This window comes from Anser brachyrhynchus (assembly GCF_964034855.1).
Source record: "Anser brachyrhynchus genome assembly, chromosome: 2".
Classification (NCBI taxonomy): Eukaryota; Metazoa; Chordata; class Aves; order Anseriformes; family Anatidae; genus Anser; species Anser brachyrhynchus.
This window is the reverse complement of record NC_137695.1, coordinates 97,518,320-97,541,070: the sequence shown is the minus strand read 5'-3', so window position 1 is coordinate 97,541,070 and position 22,751 is coordinate 97,518,320. Positions and strand designations below refer to the sequence as shown.

Sequence of the window (22,751 nt, the reverse complement as noted above, 5' to 3'; positions counted from 1 at the left end):
TTCTCTGTTTATGCCTTTGGGCAAGACCAAAATCTTAACTAATTAGACAGCCTACACCACATGCTACAGCTAACCTCAGGCTTATAACTCTATGAAGTAAGCAATCATAGAAGCTTGTTTGTTGTACTTTTGCCCCAGGGGAGAAGCATATTGTCAAACGTGAATGCCCACATATGTCTCAGGATAATATGCCTTGGATTTTAAATGACAGACACTTCAATACTGGTTATGCATGTTGCTGTAAAGTAGAGGATGCATTTATAATTTTTTCAATTGTTTTTATTTGAGGTCTGATACTGCTGAGGATAAGTTTGTATTCTGCAATGGACTTGTGCTTCATAGACTTCAGTGCCTTCGTGGATTTGGGGAGTGGCTCGACTCAATTAAAGACTTTTCCTTAAACTTAAAGAGCCTTAACCTTGATATCCCAGCCTTAGCAAGTTTATCAGCTCTAACTATGATTACAGGTAAGTGCTCCTTTGTTGATAGAAAGCTTCAGACTCCTATCACTTTACTTTGATGTAGATTCAAGCAATTTCAGTTAACTTAGCAATATTACAGGTAAAGTGAGTGTGATTTTTAAGCATTGTAATGACCATACTGAAATCGTGGACTGTAACATTAGACCATTAGACACACCTATTAAAACATAATCTAACTCTCTATTTCTTCATGGTTTCATTGTTTTCTTGGAATAGTCTCTAAAATGCAAAGTGCTTCCAAGCAAACTGAGTAGCTCCCACAAAAGCATTTGAAGTACTTGCTGAATTCCCAGAAAAGCCCAGTGAAATGACTAGAGCTAAGTCTTTTGCATAGGCATACTAATACTGGGGTGGCTCGAGAGCTCGAAGCCATACAGGTCGTATAACTCACCTCTCAGCAAGGCAGCTAGACCAGAAAGAGTGCTTCATGAGGGCAGGCAGGCTGATTTGGGGAGCCAAGGTACGATAGGTATTCCGTGTACTGCTTTTTTTGAGAGAGAAAATTGGAGAATAGTAAGAGAAAAGTCCCTTCTGCAGTTTTACAAAAGCTTTTGCGTGTGCGTGTGACCATATCACCCCTTCTGCCTGATGGGGTGAACAGCAGGAAACGAATGTAAGAACCTGCCAAATCTGGCTGGGAAGTACAAGCCAGGGGAACATAATGTTATGAAGTGTAAATTTTCTCATTCCTGAAACAACAAAGCCCCTTGAAGCGCATGCTGCGTACTTTGGGCTTTTGGTAGCTTAAGAGGCATGGCTGGCAGAAGCGGGAAGGGTTGGGAGAGAGGGTGCCTGACGAGCCATGGGAACACAGCAGAAGTCAGAGCAGCAGTCATCTCCGCTGACAGCCTCGCGCTCACTTCAGGACAGGGGCTATCAGAAAGGTACTGCAACCGTGTTGTCCGTGCGTGCCGGTGCTTCAGCATGCCTTGAGCTCAGTCTGCCCAGGGATCCTAGGAGCTCCGCTGGGATGGATATTGATTTCCTCCTGCATTTCAGGCAGCCACCGGTTTGCAGGCTGTAGCCTCAGCAAAATCAGCTGCAGTCTTCATTTTACCTAGGATGAGTTGATGCTTGGGAAACACTGAGATGAAATGCTCAGTGGCAAATCAAAAAAAAAAAAAAAAACCACGCTATAAATTGGCCAATTCCCACTGACATTTGTGGTGCCAAGATTTTGGCTTCAGGGTTTAGACGGTACAGTTCCCTCCTGCATTTGAGTGAGGGGTTAGTTTCTACATGGAGTAACATTAACTCTTTGCTTCTTAACAGAAGTATTCTCAGTTTTTAATTGATTTACGTTATTTTTTTCTGCAGTTTAGAAGCAATAAATTAAGGCCCAGATTCTTTTTTCTTTGATAAAACTCTTAAGTCCAGAATAACTCATTGGGGTTACTTTGTTGTACATGAAACATTTACAAAATGAACAAAATGTTACATTGAGAAAGAACTTTCCCAGCTGATTTTTGACTTCCATGTATAAACATCCACACACAAGCATACAGATATGCTTACATATATGTAATATAATTGCATATATATAAGTATACATGTGTGTGCATACATACCTATAAACGAAAACAGTATAGATGCACACATATGTATTTCTATACCTATAAATCAAGGACAGTTGCTGTTTCTCTCCATATATATTTACACAGAGGCGTATATGCTCACATGTATATAGCACTTGTCACTGATTTAGGTTATTTGCTATATAGTAGGTTTTTTTGTTTTGTTTTGTTTTTTGATAGGCACAGCTCTATGGAGCTTGTTTCTGGTTATCTTCCTGAAGACTGAAAGGATATAGGTAGATAAATAGGATCCCCTACAAACTCTCCATGTGAATGTAGTAAAAGCGATTCTATAGGAAGAAAAGTTTTTCTCCTTACAAAGCCATGTCTTACTTTGTGTTCAGTTAGACATTCTTTGGTTTCCCTTACAGAAAGAGTCAAGGTTGTCCAGTGGCTGGCTCAGATCGCCCTACAGCATTTAACATAAATATCTCTTAATCAATAAAGCCCCACATTTCATCCTTTCCTTGATAACAGCTCTTTCAGGAGTTTGCTGTTTTGTACTAGTCTCCCCAAAGTTTCTAATCAAATGGAAATAATTGTTGCTTTTAAAAGGAAAGCATTTCTGTCCATAAAAGCTTTAAGGTTTTTTGTGTTTGCCAAGCTTTTCTTGATTTTCTCCCCTGTATGAGATGTTGCTTAAAATTAATGTAGTTTTCTATTTATGCATTTATTTCACCATAGCAGTGTATCTCTGCTGATTTGCTCTTGAGGTCAGAGTATGCCTTCATGCAGTCCAAGGCTCCCGTGTCTATTGATTTATATTCACAGGTTTCAGATCTCCAAGGGCACTTAGCTGACCTAGGGCCTCAGCTGGAAATTTGGCCACCTGAAAATGGATGGCATGGCATAAAGATGAACAACATTAATTTTTTTAAAAAAAATGAGAGAGGAAATGAGGTAACTATAGCTAAGAGAGCATCACAGCCCAAAAAGCTGGGGCAGTGGTTCTTTTGAGAATTTCTCAATGATAGTATATTGGAAATATTCATAATCAGGAAAATCTTGAGATTTGCCTCTGATATTGCATCCCATGAGAAATGGCTTCCTGTCCTCTCGACAGTTTGAATATGACAAGTCACGTGCTGGTTTTCATATAGTCCCACCAAAAGGAAAAAGAATGAAGATGTACTTTGGAAATCTGATTTCTGTTGAACATTTGCAAGTAGCTGTTTTGAGGCATGGCTTAGATTTAGGTGGATGTTTTGTGTGCCATTCGTTGTCCTACGGAGAAGGTGCTCTTCTCTCCTGTAATGGATTGTTAGAGGCAGTAGGTAGTTAGGAAACCCTGGTTCAAATCCTTTTCATGAGTCAGAGCAAGAGAGAATGACCTTTTCCAGGAACATAGGATATCCGACTATTGAGTGTCACTGTCTTTTGTGTTAAGGCCGTTTGACATGTTTTTTGGGCCACAGAGTGGCCGTTGTGTATGATGATTTGGGGACAAGCTGGTGCTCAGAGAGACACCCAAGTCTCAGTGTCTGGTCTGATTCCAACAGGAAGGGAATCTGACCACGAATCTCCCATGTCCCAGATGAATATTAATGTCATTGGGCTGCAAGATATGAAGAAGCAGGAAAGCTGTTTTGTGAATTTAGTTGTTGGCTTTTATTAGAAACACGGCAAAACAAAATGTTGGCTTGAGCAAAATTTTCTTCATTATTACACAAATCGTTCCAGTTCTTATTTTACATTAGCCACTTTTTCATTACTTGATTGCTCAACCAAAAAAAAAAGAGAAAAAATGAACAACCCGGTGATGTGCAACAGTCAGAGCTGGTTTTAATACTGTACGGCATCTGAGGTAGCACCAAATTCACAAATTCTTTCTCCTAGTACAAAAAATGTCCCTGTGAATGATGACCTGTTTGTTCTGCTTGATTTCCTGAGTGCTCTCCATAGCTCAAACAAGGACGTGCTCTCAGGAAACAGAACCTCTTGTATGCTAGTCATCGAAAGTATTGGTGAAGGAGGAAACTAAGAGAAGTCCCTGCTCTTTCATAGGTCCTCTGTCTGTTCTGTGAGGGTGACTGGGAGAACTAACATCCCTCTCCCAGTGAAGGAAGAGGGAATAACTGTTAAAACTTGTGTTGGGGGCTAAACAACATCCCACTGTTCCCAGCGTCCCAAGATACCGAGGGCTGTTCTCTCATTTCGGGGTGTCAAATCAGCTCCCCACTAACAGTTACGGTAGTTTCAAAGCCCTTTAACTAACCCTACTGACTTGCTTGGAGCTGCGAGGCTCCACGTCCTATCTCTACTGCAGCTGCAGGTCACAGCACAGGAGCATGATTGTAGGCATATATGACCATTCATTCTGCTCAGTAATCTTGAAGAGAACAGCAGGAGACCTACCGAGTATGACAATACTCGCTAATTCACTGCTTGCTTTGAGTAGAGCTAGAGGTACGCACAGCATAAGATAAACAGGAAAAGATTTTGTAAATCTGCATCCATTAGCAAGTCCATACATTTGTACTTTTTCTGTTTATTTCATGGGTCCTGGGAATTTCCAGTCAGTTTTGCAGAAAGAAAAGTGCCATGCTGGAGTGCTGCTGAATGTTCAATTCCTTTCAGATAGGACGCAAGCTTGAAAGAGCACCCAGAATGAAAGAAATGTCTGGTTTATTGTGGGCAGCTTGCAAACAGTTAAAAGTCTTCAATGTCAAAGCACATCTTTTTTTCTTTAAGGTACTCCTTTAGGATCTTCCTCTCTCTGTCTCTCTTCTCCTTTTTTACTTCCCTCAGTTGGTTAAGAAGGGCTGGACACAACTTCCTCCAGAGCACATTAGCAGTGCTCTGAGCATCAGCCAGAAGAAAGTAATTAGAAAACGCCACAAGACACTCACCCCACATCCCCATGAAAGCAAGAATTGAGTTCTGTCCTGTTCTTTTTCTTGTGGGTCACCTGTTCTGTTGGGACGTAGGATCTAATGAGCTAAAGAGGAGTGTCAGCAGGGAAAGAAAACTCTGTTCGCCTTGGGGCAGGTTCTGTCGTTAGTTCCAGTGGTAGATGCCCGTGATGGCATCTATCAGTTGGGTGTATTGCGTAGATCACACATGTCCTGTGCAACCGCTCCATGCTGGACTTCCTCTAACTCCTACAGTGTTGATGGTGAAGCTCTGCAGAATAGACCAGATATGAGCTCAGGCTATCTTTTAAAATACTCCTCTAGCCTCACCAATGACCATTGATAATGTCAAAATATAAGGACTGAGGCTACAGCAAAGATCATCTAAAGGGCGCGCTCCAGCTTAGTTTCAAATTTCCGCCTGCTCTAAAACTGCTCGTGTTTTCTTTCTCTCTCTTGTTGCTTCTCTCTTCCTCTCTGCCTCTTCCTTTCTCCCTCCACATCCAAATATTATTGTTTTGCACACTTGACACTCTCAGTGGGATGCTGCTGAGTACAGAGCATTCTAGCCCTAATTCAGCCAAGCTCTTTCAGCATATGTTTTATTTTAAGTATTTTACAGACCAGCCCAGAGCCACTGTATATACTGGGCTTATTCACACTCTTAATGCTTTGTTAGGCTGGCACTAGAACATTGAAGAATATTGTGAGGTTTCAATTAATTATGAGTTTTGTTTGCCTTCCTGCTGTTGGGCTTTCCGTTCCAGTTTACTAACACGGTTTTTAGCACCATCAGTCATACCAAGAAATAGTAATGAGTCCAGGCTGGCTAAAAAGGGTCCGGCTGCTGCAGTTCCCTCCTGAACATGGATTTGTCCAACTTGCCTGCGGAAGGGAGGCTCACCTACTCTTCGGCAGCAGATACCCTTCAGTCCTGTTGCCAGGATCCTCCGGAGTGGGTGCTTCATGTGCTGGGTCTACACACGAGCAGGTGGCAGACTGGAGGAGTGTAGGAGAGCCGGTTATAAAAAAATCCCTCCAGATTGCATTGTCTGCCTTCCCCCCTCCACTTTGACGAGGGAAATACTGTCAGCAGCTGAAGTGAAGTGCTCACTCCTCCTTCTCCCCTCCCACCATTTTGCTGAGGCAAGAACTCTTTCCTCCTGCAGCAACTGGTGGCCTGTCTCACGGTGCGGTCTTCGTAAAGGAGGGAGCAAACTGTGATGTTTTCTGTGATCATTCAGCTCACCTGGCTTTAGGTACCTTGCAGAGAGGAATACGGGGCACCTTCTGAAGATGATTCACCCACCTAAAATCTGAACCACCTTCTAAAACACCCATCCTTCCACTGATGGTAGAAGGAGCTCAGGTAGTCCATGCTCCCTGCTTGGGCACCCTTGTGAAGTGCCTGAAAGTTGGGCAGGATGAGCATGGGCCGGGCTGCAAGAGAAGAGGATGCTCCTGGCTCTGTCAGGTTGCAGCCTTGCTGTCCAACCGAGAACATGCAAGGTGATCAGAAAGCTGTAGGCAACTGAGCCTTGCGTTTCTTTGAGTTATAGAAGGGGAAGAGGATTGTGAAGGGGGAAGAGAAAATCAGATAATTATATTGAAACCGAGACAATCAAGAGGCCTATTTTAAGTCTGCACCATTAATCTGCTGCATATCTGATGGGACTGTTTCTGACACCTCAGAATTAATGAAAGCTAAAACTAACCCACCCTAACGCAGGGCACGGAGCCTAAGGGTCTCTGAGATCCTCAAGATCTTAGGAATAATCGCACTCTTCAAGAGCATTTTTCATAAAGGTAGCACTGAATCTGCCTAGCCCTGGTGTAATATACCCCATGACGGAGACTGGGGAAAGAAGGACTAGCACAGCTGGTGACAGCTTTCCCTGCTCTTTTACTCTCTTCCTATCAAGTTTTGGCTGATCAGCATAATTATAGCACAGAGCCACATTGAGATTCCTGGAAATTGTGTGTGGGAAAAGGGGAAAGGTGTAAAAAACTTGCCGTGTTCAGTTTGCCAGAATGAGCTGCTAAGTTTGCAGAGCTTTAGAGGCAAGACTTCCGATGAATCATTTTGACAGGCTTATGGAGAGCATCTTTGCCATAAATCACCGTTTTTCTTGCAAAAATCAATGATATCCTAAAACACAAGGCTGAGAAATCCTATATTCACTTTACCCAGGCCTTTTTAATTGTCCTTATAAGAAAGTCTGAATACAATAATATTTACACACCTCCTCGATCAGTTAGAGAAAATCTATTAGTTTTGACTAGCTGTCCTTCTTGGGATAAATCTTGGCCTTATCAGTCATGTGTGGATAAGAACATCCTGTGGAAGACAGGGAATGATTATGAGGCCACTGATTTCAGAAACAGGGCACCTACTTACCACAGGTGCCTCACTCTGCTCCCATACAGTTAAGTGAGAAAGACAGAGGGTCTTTCTTTGCCCGAAAGACACTGGTCATGTGGAAAAGGCAAAAAAAAATGTAGCAATTTGAACCCTAACTATTAGATTTAAATCTTTGATGTGAATTAGACCCAAGAATCCTCAAGTCTACCCAAGAGAGGTAATGGTCAGATTGTGATGGTAATGCCAGGGCAAAATACCCTTTACTAGCAAAGGGGGCTTCCACATCAATGGCTTGGACTTTATGGGTCCTCAAGGGATGCCTTAAGGATTGGAGACTGAAAACTCCTTCTTCCCGTGAGGCAGTTCCAGTTGTGAGAAATTACACTTGTAGTGATTTGCAAGTAGCAAAGTCTATTTTGTGGGTGATTCATGCAGGAGAGGACAATATGGTTTATCAGAGACTGCTTTCATGTTGTAGTACCAGAGAGCATGTTGGGGACGTAGTATGTCTTAATCCAGAATTTCCTTGATTTTGTTATTTAAAGTAAGTCTGCTAATATTACAGTCATCGCACATACTGTATTTTGCATTGGCTTGCTTCATGGCTAGATGTCAAAGACACAATTTGTTCACGAAACCTTCTGAACTTGTCAATGTAAGACAAAGGCTGTTTAATTCTGGCTTGGAATGTTAACAACATTGCTGTGTGCTCAAGAGCCAGAGATAATTTTCCGTACTCTGCTATAACGCACAAATCCACTGAGGCATTGGTTTAAAAATGTAGTCTGCTATTTTGAAGTCAGTTTTGGATCCATTCTAGTATTTCAGCTCTGTAGATCTATAAAGATATCTTTGCTAACATAGCCAGGAAGCAACCTCAAAACGGATTAAATATGGAAACTCTTCAAAGGCCGCAAGATTAACTTGATGTCCTGCAGTTTCTCTCAGTAGGCTGGTGGTTTGAAAAAAAATACAGCTTTTCAGATTTATATAAAATATTTATCCTCCAAGATTTTTAATGGCAGAATCTGCCTAAGTATTTACTCCCAGTGACCTGTGTAGTTAAGGTTTACGTAATTACACTATACACCATTTACTGGAAAGGCTTTAAATATTCATTGACTCCTCATGTTTTAATGTAAACAAGGCACTTAGAATACACAGGGTTTTTTAATTCCTTCAAGGTGAAAAAGATGTCTGAAGTAGATGTTACTGCTTGGATGAATGTTGCTTTGAAGCAACAGGGAATGGTGATGGTACTTAACTGGTTCAGAGATTTAATGGCCAGAGATTTACATGGTTGCAGCCTGATTCTGATCCCAAAGTAGTATTCTTCAGGAGCTCGCTCTGCATAAGTCAGTAAAGTCGCAAAATTGTAAAACAGGTGAAAATCGGTGGAAAATCAAACCTTTCCACTTCTGACTGCCTTCACTGAATTGCATCTGTTTTATAGGGTTGTCAGGAACACCTAGCCAGAACCGTTGGTAAGGGGAGGCAGCGAGGAGCCTATATGCACACACCAGGGCAAGGCACTGCTGCGCCTGCTTCTGGGAGTAAAGAAAACTGTACTCATTTCAGGGTTTATCAGGGGGATGGACAGAGAATGTATCTACTGCCAGCTCCTCCTGGAGTGAAGAGGAAGGACCAGGACTTGTGGCAGTGGGCATGACATGGCCCGTGGCTGCCAGGGTTGAGGGAGAGGGCTAGGGCAGGCAGACAACTTCAGATGCATCAAACATAGGAGATGCCAAAATTGCTCACTGCTTGTCCGCTGCCGCCACTGTTTTTTTCCATGTCTAATTGCTTAAAATTAATTTCACCTGCATTTTCTTAGATTAACTTACCCAGTATAATGCTGTTTCATGTGTAAATGGCCAGGACTTTGCTCTGAAGCCACTTCTTTCTTATCTGTGAATTTCCAAATCAAAGAAAAAATCAAAATGTCTCAAAACTGAGATTATTCTTCTGAAATGTTATATTAATTCATCCACTGAATCTCGATAGCAAACAACACAAAACTACAAACAACACAAAATTATCTCTCTCGTGTACCAATAAAGAGCCTGCTTTGAATGAATCACAAATCTGATTCATTGTACCTAAGCTTAAAGAATTGTGGATGTGTTTAGCAGCGTTGTAGCATTTTAAAAGGCTGTTCAAAGGGGGACAAGCCCCAGATCCCCTTCCTTTTAGGAGTGTTGGGGTTTTTTGTGATGGATAACATAGCAGCCTTTTCACTTTAGCCATTGCTCACTCAAAGCAAAATAGTTAACTTCCAGGCTTCTTTTATCTCGAGCCTTTTAAAGATGAATAAACTAAAAAGCAGGAGCTGATCAAAATAACAAAGGATGGCGAGGTGCCTTTAGTTTCTTATAAGAGTGTCTGCAAATTCCTGGTGGAATTCTGGGCCCGGCGCTGATGGAGCTGGCTAAGGATATCGATCGCCACTTGAATTCACTGAATAAATAATGGTTGCCATAGTTATTGAGCATTCACAACTGGTGGGGAAGCACGGAAATCTCCAAAACACCTCCTGTGATAGTTTTGCTGCAAAATCACCCAATTAATTCTGTCTCATATCATGGAAATTATGCGAGAGATGCAGGATGCTCGGGCTCCTGGTACTAGAATTTCAATCATAGTTGAGCATCTCTGCTACCCACTGCAGCCAAAAAGAAACGGGGGCTTATTGTCTCCTATTTCGTGCGACAAAAAGGTTAAGTGACATTGTATAACCCCAGCTGTTCTAAGAAATGATATACTTTTTAAAGCACGTTTTACTTTGGGTACCAGAGCACGTACTTGGTTGCGCCGAAGAAAATGAATCCATTCCACTTGAAGGAGGGATGCTGACGTGTTTGTGTTTGTTTTCTTGTGCCCTCGCTTTGCAGAACGACATGGCTTAAAAGAACCAAAGAAAGTGGAAGAGCTATGCAACAAGATCACAAGCAGTTTGAAAGACCACTTAACATTCAGTTGCCAAAACAAGGGACAGCCGCTCGAGTCCGCAGAGCCTAAGGTACTGGGTGTTCTTGCTGACTTGCGCTCTCTCTGCACACTGGGACTGCAGCGCATCTTTTACCTGAAACTGGAAGATTTGGTGCCAGCCCCTTCCATTATCGACAGGCTGTTTCTGGACACCCTACCCTTCTGAGTCCAGCCACCCTCCTGAAAGGCAAATGCCCACCAGAGCAGGCAAATGGATCGTGACTTACAGCTAACATTTCTGCCCTCACTTAACAGAAAAGCAGCTCCAGCTCTAAAATGAGGTCTTTTCTGGCGCTTTGACCTTACAACCTGAGGCCTAAAACTTACTGGCTTACTGTTTGGGGGTTGTGTTCTTTTTTTTTTTTTTTTCTTTTTTTTCTTTTTTTTTTTTCCTGTTGTTGTTGTTGTTGGGTTTTTTTTTGTGTGTGATTTGGGTTTTTTAAATGGCTAATATGGCACTTTTGGACAATGCTATCCCAGCAGCAGTAAAAGGTTAACATGACTGTTTCAAACCTGTTGTTTAACACCTCATGGGACATGAGGAATAAAATGGTAGAAGCTGTGTGTTTGCAAACAAGAACAGCAAATAGTTGTTTGCCAGGGTAGTATGTGTTTTGTGACGATACCTTTAGCATACTTCCTGCATCAAGGGCACATACATCAGCACAATCGAAACAAAAAATTCACTTTTTTAGCAAAGTACATTCAATTGAACATTTCATATAAATCCAATATAGCAAAATGACAATGGCTGTTAGCTCCCATGTTCAAGTGCAATTTTTTAAAGTGCTGTCTTACTAAGTCTTGTTTATTAACTAATTTATTTTAATATGAAAATAAATGGAAGAAACCAAGTGAGAAAATTACGTGCACTAACTTACCATGACAGAGTTTTCCAAACTTGATTCCATGTAGCGTGACTTACTGACAAATGTCTGTGGAAGACACAGGAACGACTGCAGCTCAGTTGTTCCCTAGACAAGGACATCCGAGTAAGTAGTGGCTGGAGCATACAGGGTCAGCATCAGGGATAGTTCACTTTTAGACTTCAACGTTTGTAACCGGTTAGTAAACAGACGCACGATGGTTTTAAAGAACAAGCAAGTCTTGTAAAATAGTATGAATGTAAGTGCTAGGAAGGATATAGTGGGCTGCGTTTAAACATTCCGTGTTCGTACTCCTTTTTGTATGTTTATACTGTTGATGCCATATTAATATGAAATAATTTGTTGCATAGTGTCTTTATTTGTATAAATGTTTGTATGCATGGTATATTGTATTGGCTTTGCCTGTATTTATTGCAATGACTGCCAGCTCATGGGAGCCCTGTTACACAGGATAACAAAATGGGGTGTTCACACTGACTCAGATACACCAGTTGGAAAACTATATACATATATATAATGTGTATATATATATATGTATATACCTATATTTGTGTGTGTGTGCGTGTGTGCGTGAGCGTGCGTGTCTTTTTATTAACCATTTGTATATAAAATATCTGTCAAATCACAAGCAGAGTTATTTTACAGTTTATTTGCAGTGACTTCTAAGGCAGTACTGTTTAGCACTTTGATATTAAAATCTTGCTCATGTTTTGCTAAATTCAAATAATATTTAAAAACTTTAGTTCTAAAAAACTTTATATGCACTGTATTAAGTCAAAATTTTGTTGGTCATTTTGCTAAGGAAATTTTTGAATGTCAACCTGATGTCACTGTATCTTTTGTTAGCTTTAAACATTCTAGCTTTTGTCTTTTTTTAAACTATGCTGTTTATATGGAAATTAAATTATACAATCAAACAGATGCCAAATGAATTGCCTAATTGCTGCAAAGGATAACCCAGATATCGAGTCACTGTATGGTTTTCAAATAGTAATCTGGTATTTTATCACTTACTATGTTTGGATGTGCTTTTATGAAAAAATTATTCTTATATCAAGATTTATAGTAGTGTCAATAGGGAAACAGACTTCTAATCACTATAGTTAATATTTCCGGTTTACCTGCAGATAATATTTGGAAAAGTATTGCTTTTTGTATTGACTTTTAAGCTTATGTGCAAACATAATAGCATAATTAAATATCAGAGAAGCTAATGTTTCTTGTAGGTTGCTGTAACAAGCCTGACCAGCAAGACAAATATATTTTGACTGAACTTGCTTTTGTATATACTATATATATATATATATATACATATATATATATACACACACTCACACACATGTGCGCATACAAAAACATACAGACGCAGAATCCGAAAGTATGTTTACTTCTGTCTCCTTGTGTAAGACACAAGGTCCTTTGAGAAATCCTTCTACCTAGGGACAAAGCCTGCAAGGTGCTGAGCACCAGCTGAGGGCTCGCAAGCTCTTCCCTCGCGAGCGGGCCCTTCCAATGCATTTTCACGCCGATCAGCATAGTGCAGTGAAATTGCTTTTTCGTTGAGCGAGGTTTATTTATTCAGTGGGATGTGAGTGGAGGTAGCAGGTCCGGAGCCCCACGTGAGATTTCATGTAGCCGGTGTGCTTCAGTCTTCCATAGATAGTCTTAACTGTGATGCTCTCCCAAATCCCATCATCTATGGAGCCGTCCTTCATTTCAACTTCAGTGCACAGACGCATTGTAGAGTACAACCAGTGACAGGTCACGGTGGTAAAAGGAAGAATTAATGCAGAATAAATCTACTACTTTCCTTAGAGCTCTCTCAGAGTGATCATGCCTTTGTCTAGGCAGAATTCAGGAATATATCAGGTGTTAAGGGAGAGTGCCTTGCTTTTGTTTCAGACAACAGTGTTTCAAGAGTTTCTTCACTCCGCTAACTGCAGTACTTTCTCCTTTTTTCCTTTTTTTTTTTTTTCTTTTTTTGTGGTGTTAACCTGTGGGTTGAAAGAAATGCTCTTGTACATATACAATGTAAATTAAAATTATTAAATTGAATAACATTTTTTTCAGAGGCCCCATGTGTGTTGAATAAGTATGCTTAATTCTGTTAAAATCTGATGTGAATTTTTTATCATTTATAAAACATTAAAAAATTGTCGACTTGAGTCGTAAAAGTGGAAAAATTGGTGAAGCATGCTTAAGAACACTGGCAGTTTAATGGCTAGTCCTTAGATTAAAAGAGCTTTTATATGAATACAATAAGACCTGCAGTATCTGGTTACTCGGTCTCGATTAGATCCTGAGAGCTGGACCACGGCTGTCGCAGAGGCTGAACTACCCCAGGAGCAGAGAATAGGGACCCCCTTCTCCTCACTGTACTGCTCCTCCCTGTCAGGAAGAGGTTGTTAATTAACTTGCAAATGATGACAGCCACAAGGGAGGGAGGGGAGAGCTGTAGAGCTGGTCATCCCACACAGCACGTGTGTCTGGCTAGAAAGAGGACAGAGCTCTGATCCCATTTTCTGCCCTGGTAAGACGATGGTCTCCTGTGGGCACCTGCAGCACTTTCTTTGTATGTGCGGCCAGCTCCTTTCCTTCCCATGCCCTCGATTTGTAGGAGGGATGACATCCCCTAGCAGACAGAACTATTTAACCATAAATGCGTTTTCTAAGCACTTCTGAGGGCATCTGCCACTATTCTGCTGTCTCCATAAATACTAATGCCTCCAGCACACCTCCGCAAGAGCTGCTCTGCAGGAACTGCTCGGCTGGAGGCTGCACCGAGTGCTGTGCTGTGCAGGACCTGCAGCTTCTTCTTGGGAAGTGCGGCAAGGCAAAAGGATGCACAAACTCTTCCAAAGTATTGATTGCTGCTTCTTATTTTTTCTTTCTTTTTTTTTTTAATAGCTTTTTTTTTTAAAAAAAAAAAGTAAACTCCCTAATGAGAATGTCAATGAGTTTTGCTTAATAGTCCCGTTAGGTAAAACGCAGATCTTGTGACAAACCCACACCAGGGTCTGAATGTTAACCCTACAAGACTAAGCTTACCCCCACTAAATTTGCGTGTATTTGAACTTGTAGTCACTTCGGGGATGGTAAGTTGTGTCCCTAGACGTGAGCCCAGAAATGCATCCCGATCTAGATCACCTGCGCTTGCAACCTTACATGTGCCTTACGTGCTTGTGCTCCTAAACCACACCAGTGGCAGTGTCCTTGATGTGATGCCCGATTGTTGAATCCAGCCTCGGAAGCGTGGGCTGAGTCGGGGACATGATAGTGGAGTCACCTCACCTAGCAGTGACCATCCTTGAACAGTAGGCCGACACCAAGGCGCCCCAAAATGAGCAACTTTAATTAGAGGTGAGTCAAATCTCTTTCTACAGCTTTCCTACTGTTACTTGTCACATTCAAGTTCACTTATCCAATACAAAAAGCTAAAATTTCCGTTGTGATGCAGCGAGGGGAGAGAAAGAGGTTTAATTGTAGAAAATTAAGCATGTCTGACAAAAGCGGCAACTCCCTCTATGGATGCTATGAAACACGTTGTTTGATTAATCATTTGTATTATAGCAACACCTAGAGGCCGCAGCGGAGATCAGGACCCCACTTGGTAGCTACCCTAATTCACACCTACAGTACTCACCCAGAGAAGCTCTGGTCCAAGCAGGCAAAGCAGAAAGAAGAGCAACCCAGGAAAAAAAGGAGTAGAGTGCCATGCCCAAGGGCAGGTAGCACTTCGCTCCCAGAGCTGGGAATAAAAACTTCTACTTACCAAGTTAGTGAGTGCCCTTATTTTGATTTCCTTTTCTTTCCTTGGGCAATTTACACTTCCACTGTGTCAAATTTTATACATACACGGGTAAAGCCTTAAAAAATGCAAAATAACTCATGTTGTACTCAAACTGATCTTGTCTGCCCTATGTATATGAGTGGTGGTGGCCTGTCAATCCATGGGACTGCTCAAAACCCTGCTCAATCCAATGTTTGGAAGCTGTGATACAAGCTAGATAGTATTTGGAAAAGAGCTATCTAGATGATCTTTATTAAATTAATGAAATTGATCATTAGGAATACAACAAGATATGGATTAAACAATAATTATTAATGGATAATAAAGATTAACTTTTTAAAATGCCTAACTATTGATGCAGTAATTGAATAAATGGGGAGTCAATTAATCAACTTCTTAAAGTTGATGACATATTTGTGAACTGTATCCCTGGCCTATGTTTCTGAGACTTAAAAATAGAGTTATTTGTCAAATACAAGAAAAAGAAACTCATTTACCCTGTGGAAATGCTTTTAGCATTGTTTCTTTTGTTTGCTTTTTAAAGACACCTTTATTTTTATATTCACAGTATGAGATATTCTGGCTGCACTGGGTTACAGAAGAAATTTGACTGTGTGAAGTTGTGACATGGTTGTGTAAATTAGATGAGATTCTGACTTGAATTCACAGAAGCAAGGATTTTCCTTAAAGAGAAGGGTGGGATTCCAGCTGTAATTAGATATTATGTATGTACCATGATACGTATGTATGTATAATGGGACTACTCTAATGTCAAGTACAAGATTCTGAAGTCATGCAAGGGACAAGACCATGAGAAATGCCATTTTTTTAAAATTGTTAAATATTTTAGATTGTTTATCAATTTTCCTTAAAAGAACACAGAACTCTGGGCTTGTTTATGTGGAACTTTATCTCAAATAAATAAATAAATAAATAAGCTAAGTGAAATTTAAAGCAAAAAATGTGTTTAAGTAGTTGAAATATCTGGAATAGCATGAAGTCTTTAAACTGCTAAGTAATGTGCTGTAAAAAAAAAAAAAAAAAAAAAATCTCCTTCCACAATAACTTGCACTGTGGTCTGAGGTTCTTCCCTGGGATGAAGTACTGCAGTAGAAGGAAAGTGAATCACAGAGATAGTTTGATACCAGAGAAACTTTCAAAGCTATCCAAAAGAAAACAGAAATTAATTTACCTTTCATGGGGCCTCACTATTTATCTTGCTGTGTTTCCTAATTAATTGACGATATTGATGTTTACACAGGGATTTGCTCCTTTCCAACTTCGCTTGATCCTGTGAAGAAGCCAGAACGCTGCATTTGTAGTAGCACATTTATTCCCATGGCAACAGTCAGGGATTTCACAAACACTAATTAGGGCTGGCAACTTGGACTGTTTTCAGTACAGTCCCATATAATTTTCCCTCTTTTCTCCATTCCTCATTATACCTTACCTCAACAACTGACTTCCTCAGTACTTTCCCCCCATCCTCAAGACTCACTTAATGCCTTACCTGATTTAGCGCTGTCTGGATGCTCTTCACATCTACACCTCTGCACACACCCAGTTAAGAAATAACTGCAGTGCCTGCCTGCGTTTGTGCTAAGCTCCAGCTCTTACCCTTCAAATTAATCCAAGTTGCAGCACAACCAGTTGGTTTCTACACCAGTGTGTGCAAAAACAGTAAAGGTATCGATGCATAGCTGCACGTTCCCACGCAAACGTGCTGCCAGGTACTTGTAAGGGTAGATGCCAAACCTTGCTTCAGGTGCTACAAGCCTGCTCACCTAAGCTTAAGGTCAATGAACGTACAAAGTTCATGCAAAATATTTTAATCCAAGCAGATCATGAGCATTTCTAGACATCTAATTGCTATGTAATATTACTAATTGTCTAGTGTGGTTGTCCACTTGGCTTAATGCCTTGATTTACTCAGAAGCTTTTTACAAAACCTGTGTTGGTAATGAACTTTTGAGCCTCTCTAAAAGGAAAATGTGTCAATTTATTAACAAAGAAAGAAAACAAATTTATAATGGTGTCACCAGCAATAAGGGAGGTTTTACCTCGTTAGGCATTCTCAGGCTATGAAAGAGATGTGTCTATCACAGGACCACAGCACAGCTGAGGCTGGCAGGGCCCTCTGGAGGCCGCCTGGTCCCAGCCCTGCTCCAGCAGGGACACCCAGAGCAGGCCGCCCAGGGCCACGTCCAGGCGGCTTCTGAAGGTCTCCAAGGAGGAGACCCCGCGGCCTCTCTGGGCAGCCTGTGGCAGTGCTCTGTCAGTGGAACATTACTGAGCAAAGTAAAGATTCCCATTCTGAGGCTGTCTTAAGAACCAGTCCCAGCCAGGTTTCAAACCAGCCTCGCAACAACAGAGAAATCCAAATAAAACCAAGTAGAGAAAAAATGCCACTACTGTCCTAATTTGGAAAGGAAAACAATAAATAAGACCAGTTAGAGTACATTTATAATCTAAGACACTGTAAATAATTTAAAATTAGGATTAAAATGTTGGAATCCCCTGGAACCTCCTCATTAGGTTAAAGGTGAAGTCATACGATGGAGCGGTTGCATCAGCTGACAAGGGAAGACCAACTGATGTCATCTCCCTGGACTTCTGCAAGGCCTTTGACACGGTCCCACATGACATCCTGGTCTATAAACTGGAGAGATATGGATTTGATAGGTGAACCATTCAGTGGGTAGAGTTGGCTTGAAGGTCACACCCAGAGAGTGGTGGTCAATGGCTGTATGTTCAGGTGGAGACCAGTGACGAGCAGTGTCCCTCAGGGGTCTGTCCTGGGACCTGTACTGTTTAATTTCTTTATCAACAGCACAGACAGTGGGATCGAGTGCACCCTCAGCAGGTTTGCAGATGACACCAAGCTGAGTGGTGCAGTCAATACAACAAAAGGAAGGGATGCCATCCAAAGGGACCTGGACAAGTTATATAAGAGGGCCCACATGAACCTCATGAGGTTCAACAAGGCCAAGAGCAAGGTGCTGCACCTGGGCCGGGGCAATCCCAGACAGGAGCACAGACTGGGAGAAGAACTCACTGAGAGCAGCCCTGCAGAGAAGGACTTGGGGGTTCTGGTGGGCAAAAAGCTCGACACGAGCCAGCAGTGCGTGCTTGCAGCCCAGAAGGCCAACTGCGTCCTGGGCTGCATCAACAGAGGAGCAGCCAGCAGGTGGAGGGAGGGGATTGTCCCCCTCTGCTCTGCCCTTGTGAGGCCCCACCTGGAGTCCTGCATCCAGGTCTGGGGCCCCCGGCACAAGAAGGGTGTGGGGCTGTTAAAGCAGGTCCAGAAGAGGGACATGAATATGATCAGAGGGCTGGAGCACCTCTCCTATGAAGAAAGTTTGACAGCTGGGGATGTTCAACCTGAAGAAGAAAAGGCTTCAGGGAAACCTCACTGCAGCCTTTCATTACTTAAAGGGGGCTTATAAAAAAGATGGAGACCAGCTTGTTGCTCAGGCAGATAATGATAGGACAACGGGGGATGGTTTTAAACTAAAAGAGGGGAGAATTAGATGAGAGGTTAGGAGGCAATTCTTCACTCAGAGGGTGGTGAGGCCCTGGCACAGGCTGCCCAGAGAAGCTGTGGATGCCCCATCCCTGGAGGTGCCCAAGGCCAGGCTGGATGGGGCTTTGGGCAACCTGGTCTGGTGGGAGGTGTCCCTGCACACCGCAGGGGGATTGGAACTGGGTGGGCTTTATGGTCCCTTCCAACCCAAACCATTCTGTGGTTCTATGATTCTCTGATTTTTTTTTTCTAATTCAGAAAAGATTTTATACATTATTAGCAGAAAAAGTAGTATTCAAATAATATATTCTCAGTGTGACCACCACCTTTTTACCCTATATGATGGGGAAGTAAAGAGCCTCTTAAGTTACAGGAAAATGTCTCGTAAGGTATGAAGGAATAGAGAACTTGTCTTGACAGTAAATTAGTAAATGTTTTAGGAGATTTTAATTCAAAACAAATTACTGCACTTGACAAAGAGAGCTTATTGAAATAAACAATACATAACTTGTTAAAAAGGCAAAAAAAATGATTTTATTTAGACATTCAAGTAAAAAGCAAACTGTTAGAAGAAGCCCTATATTCCAACAAATGGCAAGACAAGCTAACATGAACATGTAAAGAAAACCTTTACTGGAAAAAAAAAATTGCCTCCCAAACCTACCTCTCGCCTCCCCTTCTTTGAGGAATTGCACAATTTTTGAAAACACTCTCTGCTGCCATTCATTAAGAGGAGGAGTTTTAAAATGCAGTTCTAACACTCTGGAGAAATTTGAACCCAGAGCCCTCCAGCTTTGGGAATTTTATTTTCATGGCTTCGTTTTCTTCCCTGTACCCTTAATTTCAAAAAGCATCATCGAACTCATGGCAGGGTTCTTTGTAACTTTTGTGAACTGGGCTGCAGTCAAGAATTTCCACCCTGAGTAATTTTATTACACCAAGTTTCCCGCCTGCCGTACAGGGCATAGCAGTATTCGGCACAGACATCTGCTTTTCATCTGATTTCTAAAGGAAAGTCCTGTGGATTGCTGGCCCTTTGAAATTAAGGAGTTGGGGAACAAGTTTAAGCAGTGAAAATAAAATTCCGAGGCTGGAGGGCTCCGGGTTCAAATTTTACAGAGCTACCGATGCTGTGTTTTAAAGTGATCTCTTGAGGGAAGTGCAATGGAAAGTATTTCCAGCAGCGAGGCGAACTGACGCAGTGCAGTCTTTTGGAAAAAGAGTCAGGATCCATTGCATAGAGAATTACATCCCTTGTAGATACGTGATAGCTGTCCAGAAGGCTTTAAATGAAAAACTTTTCAAAGAAAGTTATCGAGGATGGCGGAGCCTGAGAAATTAAAAAAAAGCAGGTATCATGAACTAAAATGAAATCTCCAAATTCTTGCAAAACATGAGATTTTTGAAAGAAAGCTCATTCTAGTCCATGCCTCCAAAGCAGGGTCTCTTCCTGCTCAGCCTGGAGAAGAGGAGGCACAGGGGGGATCTCATTGATGTGTATAAATACCTGAAGGGAGGGTGCGATGAAGATGAAGCCAGGCTCCTTCCAGTGGTGTCCAGTTCCAGTTCTTCGGTCAGGAGCAGTCACACCGTGCACCTCTGCTTCCCACTCGGTGCCTTCCTCTCCTCAAGGCCAGCGGCGGTGACTGCCTGGATGGGAGACAAAGCAGAGTGAGAAACTGTTTCAGGTTGAAACTAACCTGTTTTTTCCCATCTTCTCCTGCAATGCTGTTTGTATGCACTTCTTTTCCCATTTGCAGTCAGGATAAATTTTAGATCTGCTGCCTACCCCTAATGCCAAAGGGGAGCAAAAAGAGCAGCAGGTACTGCTTTCACGGAGCACACCACTTTCATGGGAGTAGCCTGCAGTTCTCCCTGATGAAAAAGGGGCCCATTGTGCCAAATCATCTTCACGTGTGTAACTGGAGACACCCCCTTCTCCAAAGACATTTAAAATTAATGAAGCAAGACAAAGGAAAAAAGAGTTATAATTGCCGTATGGCTACAGCTTCTATGCACAGGTGTGTTTACTGATCTGCTGTCACATGGGAACTTTGGAAAAGTCAAGAAGTGAAACCAAGTCCCTCCACGCCAGCCCATTCCTTTAAAAAATGCATATCCTTCCTCCCTTATGTCATGAGTCAGCATACTTTTCCAAAATGGTGTGTTCAGACTAACAGTTGTCAAATTGCTTGGGGAGATTCTAACCTGACATATTTAGTACATCCTTCCCACAGCTCTCACAGAAGCATACAGATGTCAACTCTGATCAGACTCAACCAGGACTGCAAAACACATCAGGTTTGTAGGTCTAAGATGGTCTAAAAAGCAATTCCTCCAAAAATTATTGCCCATTCTGCATGTGAAGACAGACACATGAAGCTTCAAAGGGCAGCATTTCTAGCAGGCTGCCCTAAAACAATAGCCTAGATATTAGTCTGATATTGTTTTCAAACTTAGAAATTTCTGAACCATAAGAACTCTTTTGGAAGTGGACTATTGCTTTGAATGTCAGATTTCAGTCTCCTCTGCTGTGGGGGACTAACCAGCAGGGCAGAAGAAAGAAAGGAAGGAAGGAAGGAAGGAAGGAAGGAAGGAAGGAAGGAAGGAAGGAAGGAAGGAAGGAAGGAAGGAAGGAAGGAAGGAAGGAAGGAAGGAAAAGAGAAAGAAAACGTCATACAAGAGATTTGGATTTCAGTACTTACTATTAGAAGAGTGATTCATATGACTGAACCACTTAGAAGACTGTAATTTCATACGTACAGAAAAGGAGGGAAACATTTTTAAATCAAAATGCATTTTTTTAATCAAAGACCACACATCTTTAGAAAGCTGCAGACAGTTTACAATCACTGAGGATTTTAATTTTGTGGATTATGACTACCTAAGGACTCCCGTGCTAGTTCCAAGTGAGGTCCACTTAGCCCAGCATCCTGCCTGCCAGTAGCCAGAAGAAACTGGAAATGCAGTGTATAGAGTGTAAGAATACACTTACCAGCCATCTCATCCAACTGTGGTCTCCAAAACGTTTTTGATTGTGTAGCTCTATCAGTAAAAAAATGTTGAGCCTGAACTCCCAGTATACGTATACTTATTTATTTATAAACCATATCCATGTACTATTGCTGTTCTGATATTTTCTTCCTGCACCCCCATGGATCACCTTGTTCACCCCCTGAGGTGCGGGCACCCAGCTTTGGATACCACTGTTAGAGGATGTCACCACATTTTCATATCATTTCTAGAAACAATAAATAAATAAGCTTTTAAACACGGGGAATCATGCAACCTATGAAGACACATTAGTTACTGGACCTCATTCAGATGGTATAAACCTGCCTTATTTGGCTTCCAGTAATCACGACCCACTTGCATTTACCTCATGCACGCTGAATGTGAGACCAGTTAGTAACAGAAAGGGACAATTTGTCCAAGCTTAAAAAAACCTGTTGCCGTAACAAGCTAGGAACATCAATTTAATGTGGGAAATATTAATAGGAACTGGAAATTGTTCAAGAACATTCTACTGGATATCAAAAAAAAAAAAAAAGTGCCACAAATTTACAAGTAGAAAAGCATTCGTGCTGGGGAAGAAAGAATTTGTGTAACACAGAAGATGCAGAAATGCTAGTCAAACACCAGCAACAAAAATGCAAAATGAAAAAAAAAAAGATAATAGCAGTAAACTGCAAATGTAAAGAACATATTCTGCCGAAAAAACAATATAAGAAAAGATCAATGGGCATCACAGTTAGAAGGGACATATGAGAAATACATTGCAGTAAAACAAATTCTACACCAAATACTGCTAGAAACAGGTATCGCATTTTGAACAAAAGCTCAGAAAAGACACACGTGTTCATCACTATTTCTCTTCTGATTTCAGAATGAAGCAGGAGCATAAACCTGCCCAATAAAATGTCGTAGGTGGAACAGAAAGCCTGGCATCAAGACTGAAGAAAAATATGACGCTGAGTCGGTTGCAATTACACATATACAAATCAAGCAGCCTAGAGAGAAACAAGCATCATGGAAAAGAGGAAGAATTTCTAAGATCTTTGAACTGCCAACATATTCCACATAATAAGAAAGAGTAAAGAGTTGATCCAGGAGAACAGACCTGTTGGTCAGATGCTGAATCTGGACACATAACCAGAAATTTCATTTAAGAGCCCACCAGCACAGAATCAAATACTTTGTTGATTAATAACAATCGATACGATTTCAGGGAACACAGGTCTTGTGAAACCAAGCCTTCTGTATTTTATCTTCTTCAGTTTTCCTTTTGTTCAC

At 41.5% G+C, this 22,751-nt stretch overlaps 1 protein-coding gene across 2 annotated transcripts in view; it reads left to right on the top strand.

Annotated features, from left to right (window-relative positions):
• NR4A3 (nuclear receptor subfamily 4 group A member 3) overlaps positions 1-15,897 on the top strand; it is a 31,378-nt gene extending 15,481 nt beyond the window's left edge. For both annotated transcript variants that reach the window (XM_080579813.1, XM_080579814.1), the window contains 2 exons: positions 289-467; positions 10,162-15,897. In XM_080579813.1, the coding sequence (XP_080435939.1) occupies positions 289-467; positions 10,162-10,424 (442 nt within the window). In that variant the 3' untranslated portion in view covers positions 10,425-15,897. The remainder of the gene's footprint in view (positions 1-288; positions 468-10,161) is intronic.
• The last annotated feature ends 6,854 nt before the right edge of the window (positions 15,898-22,751 follow it).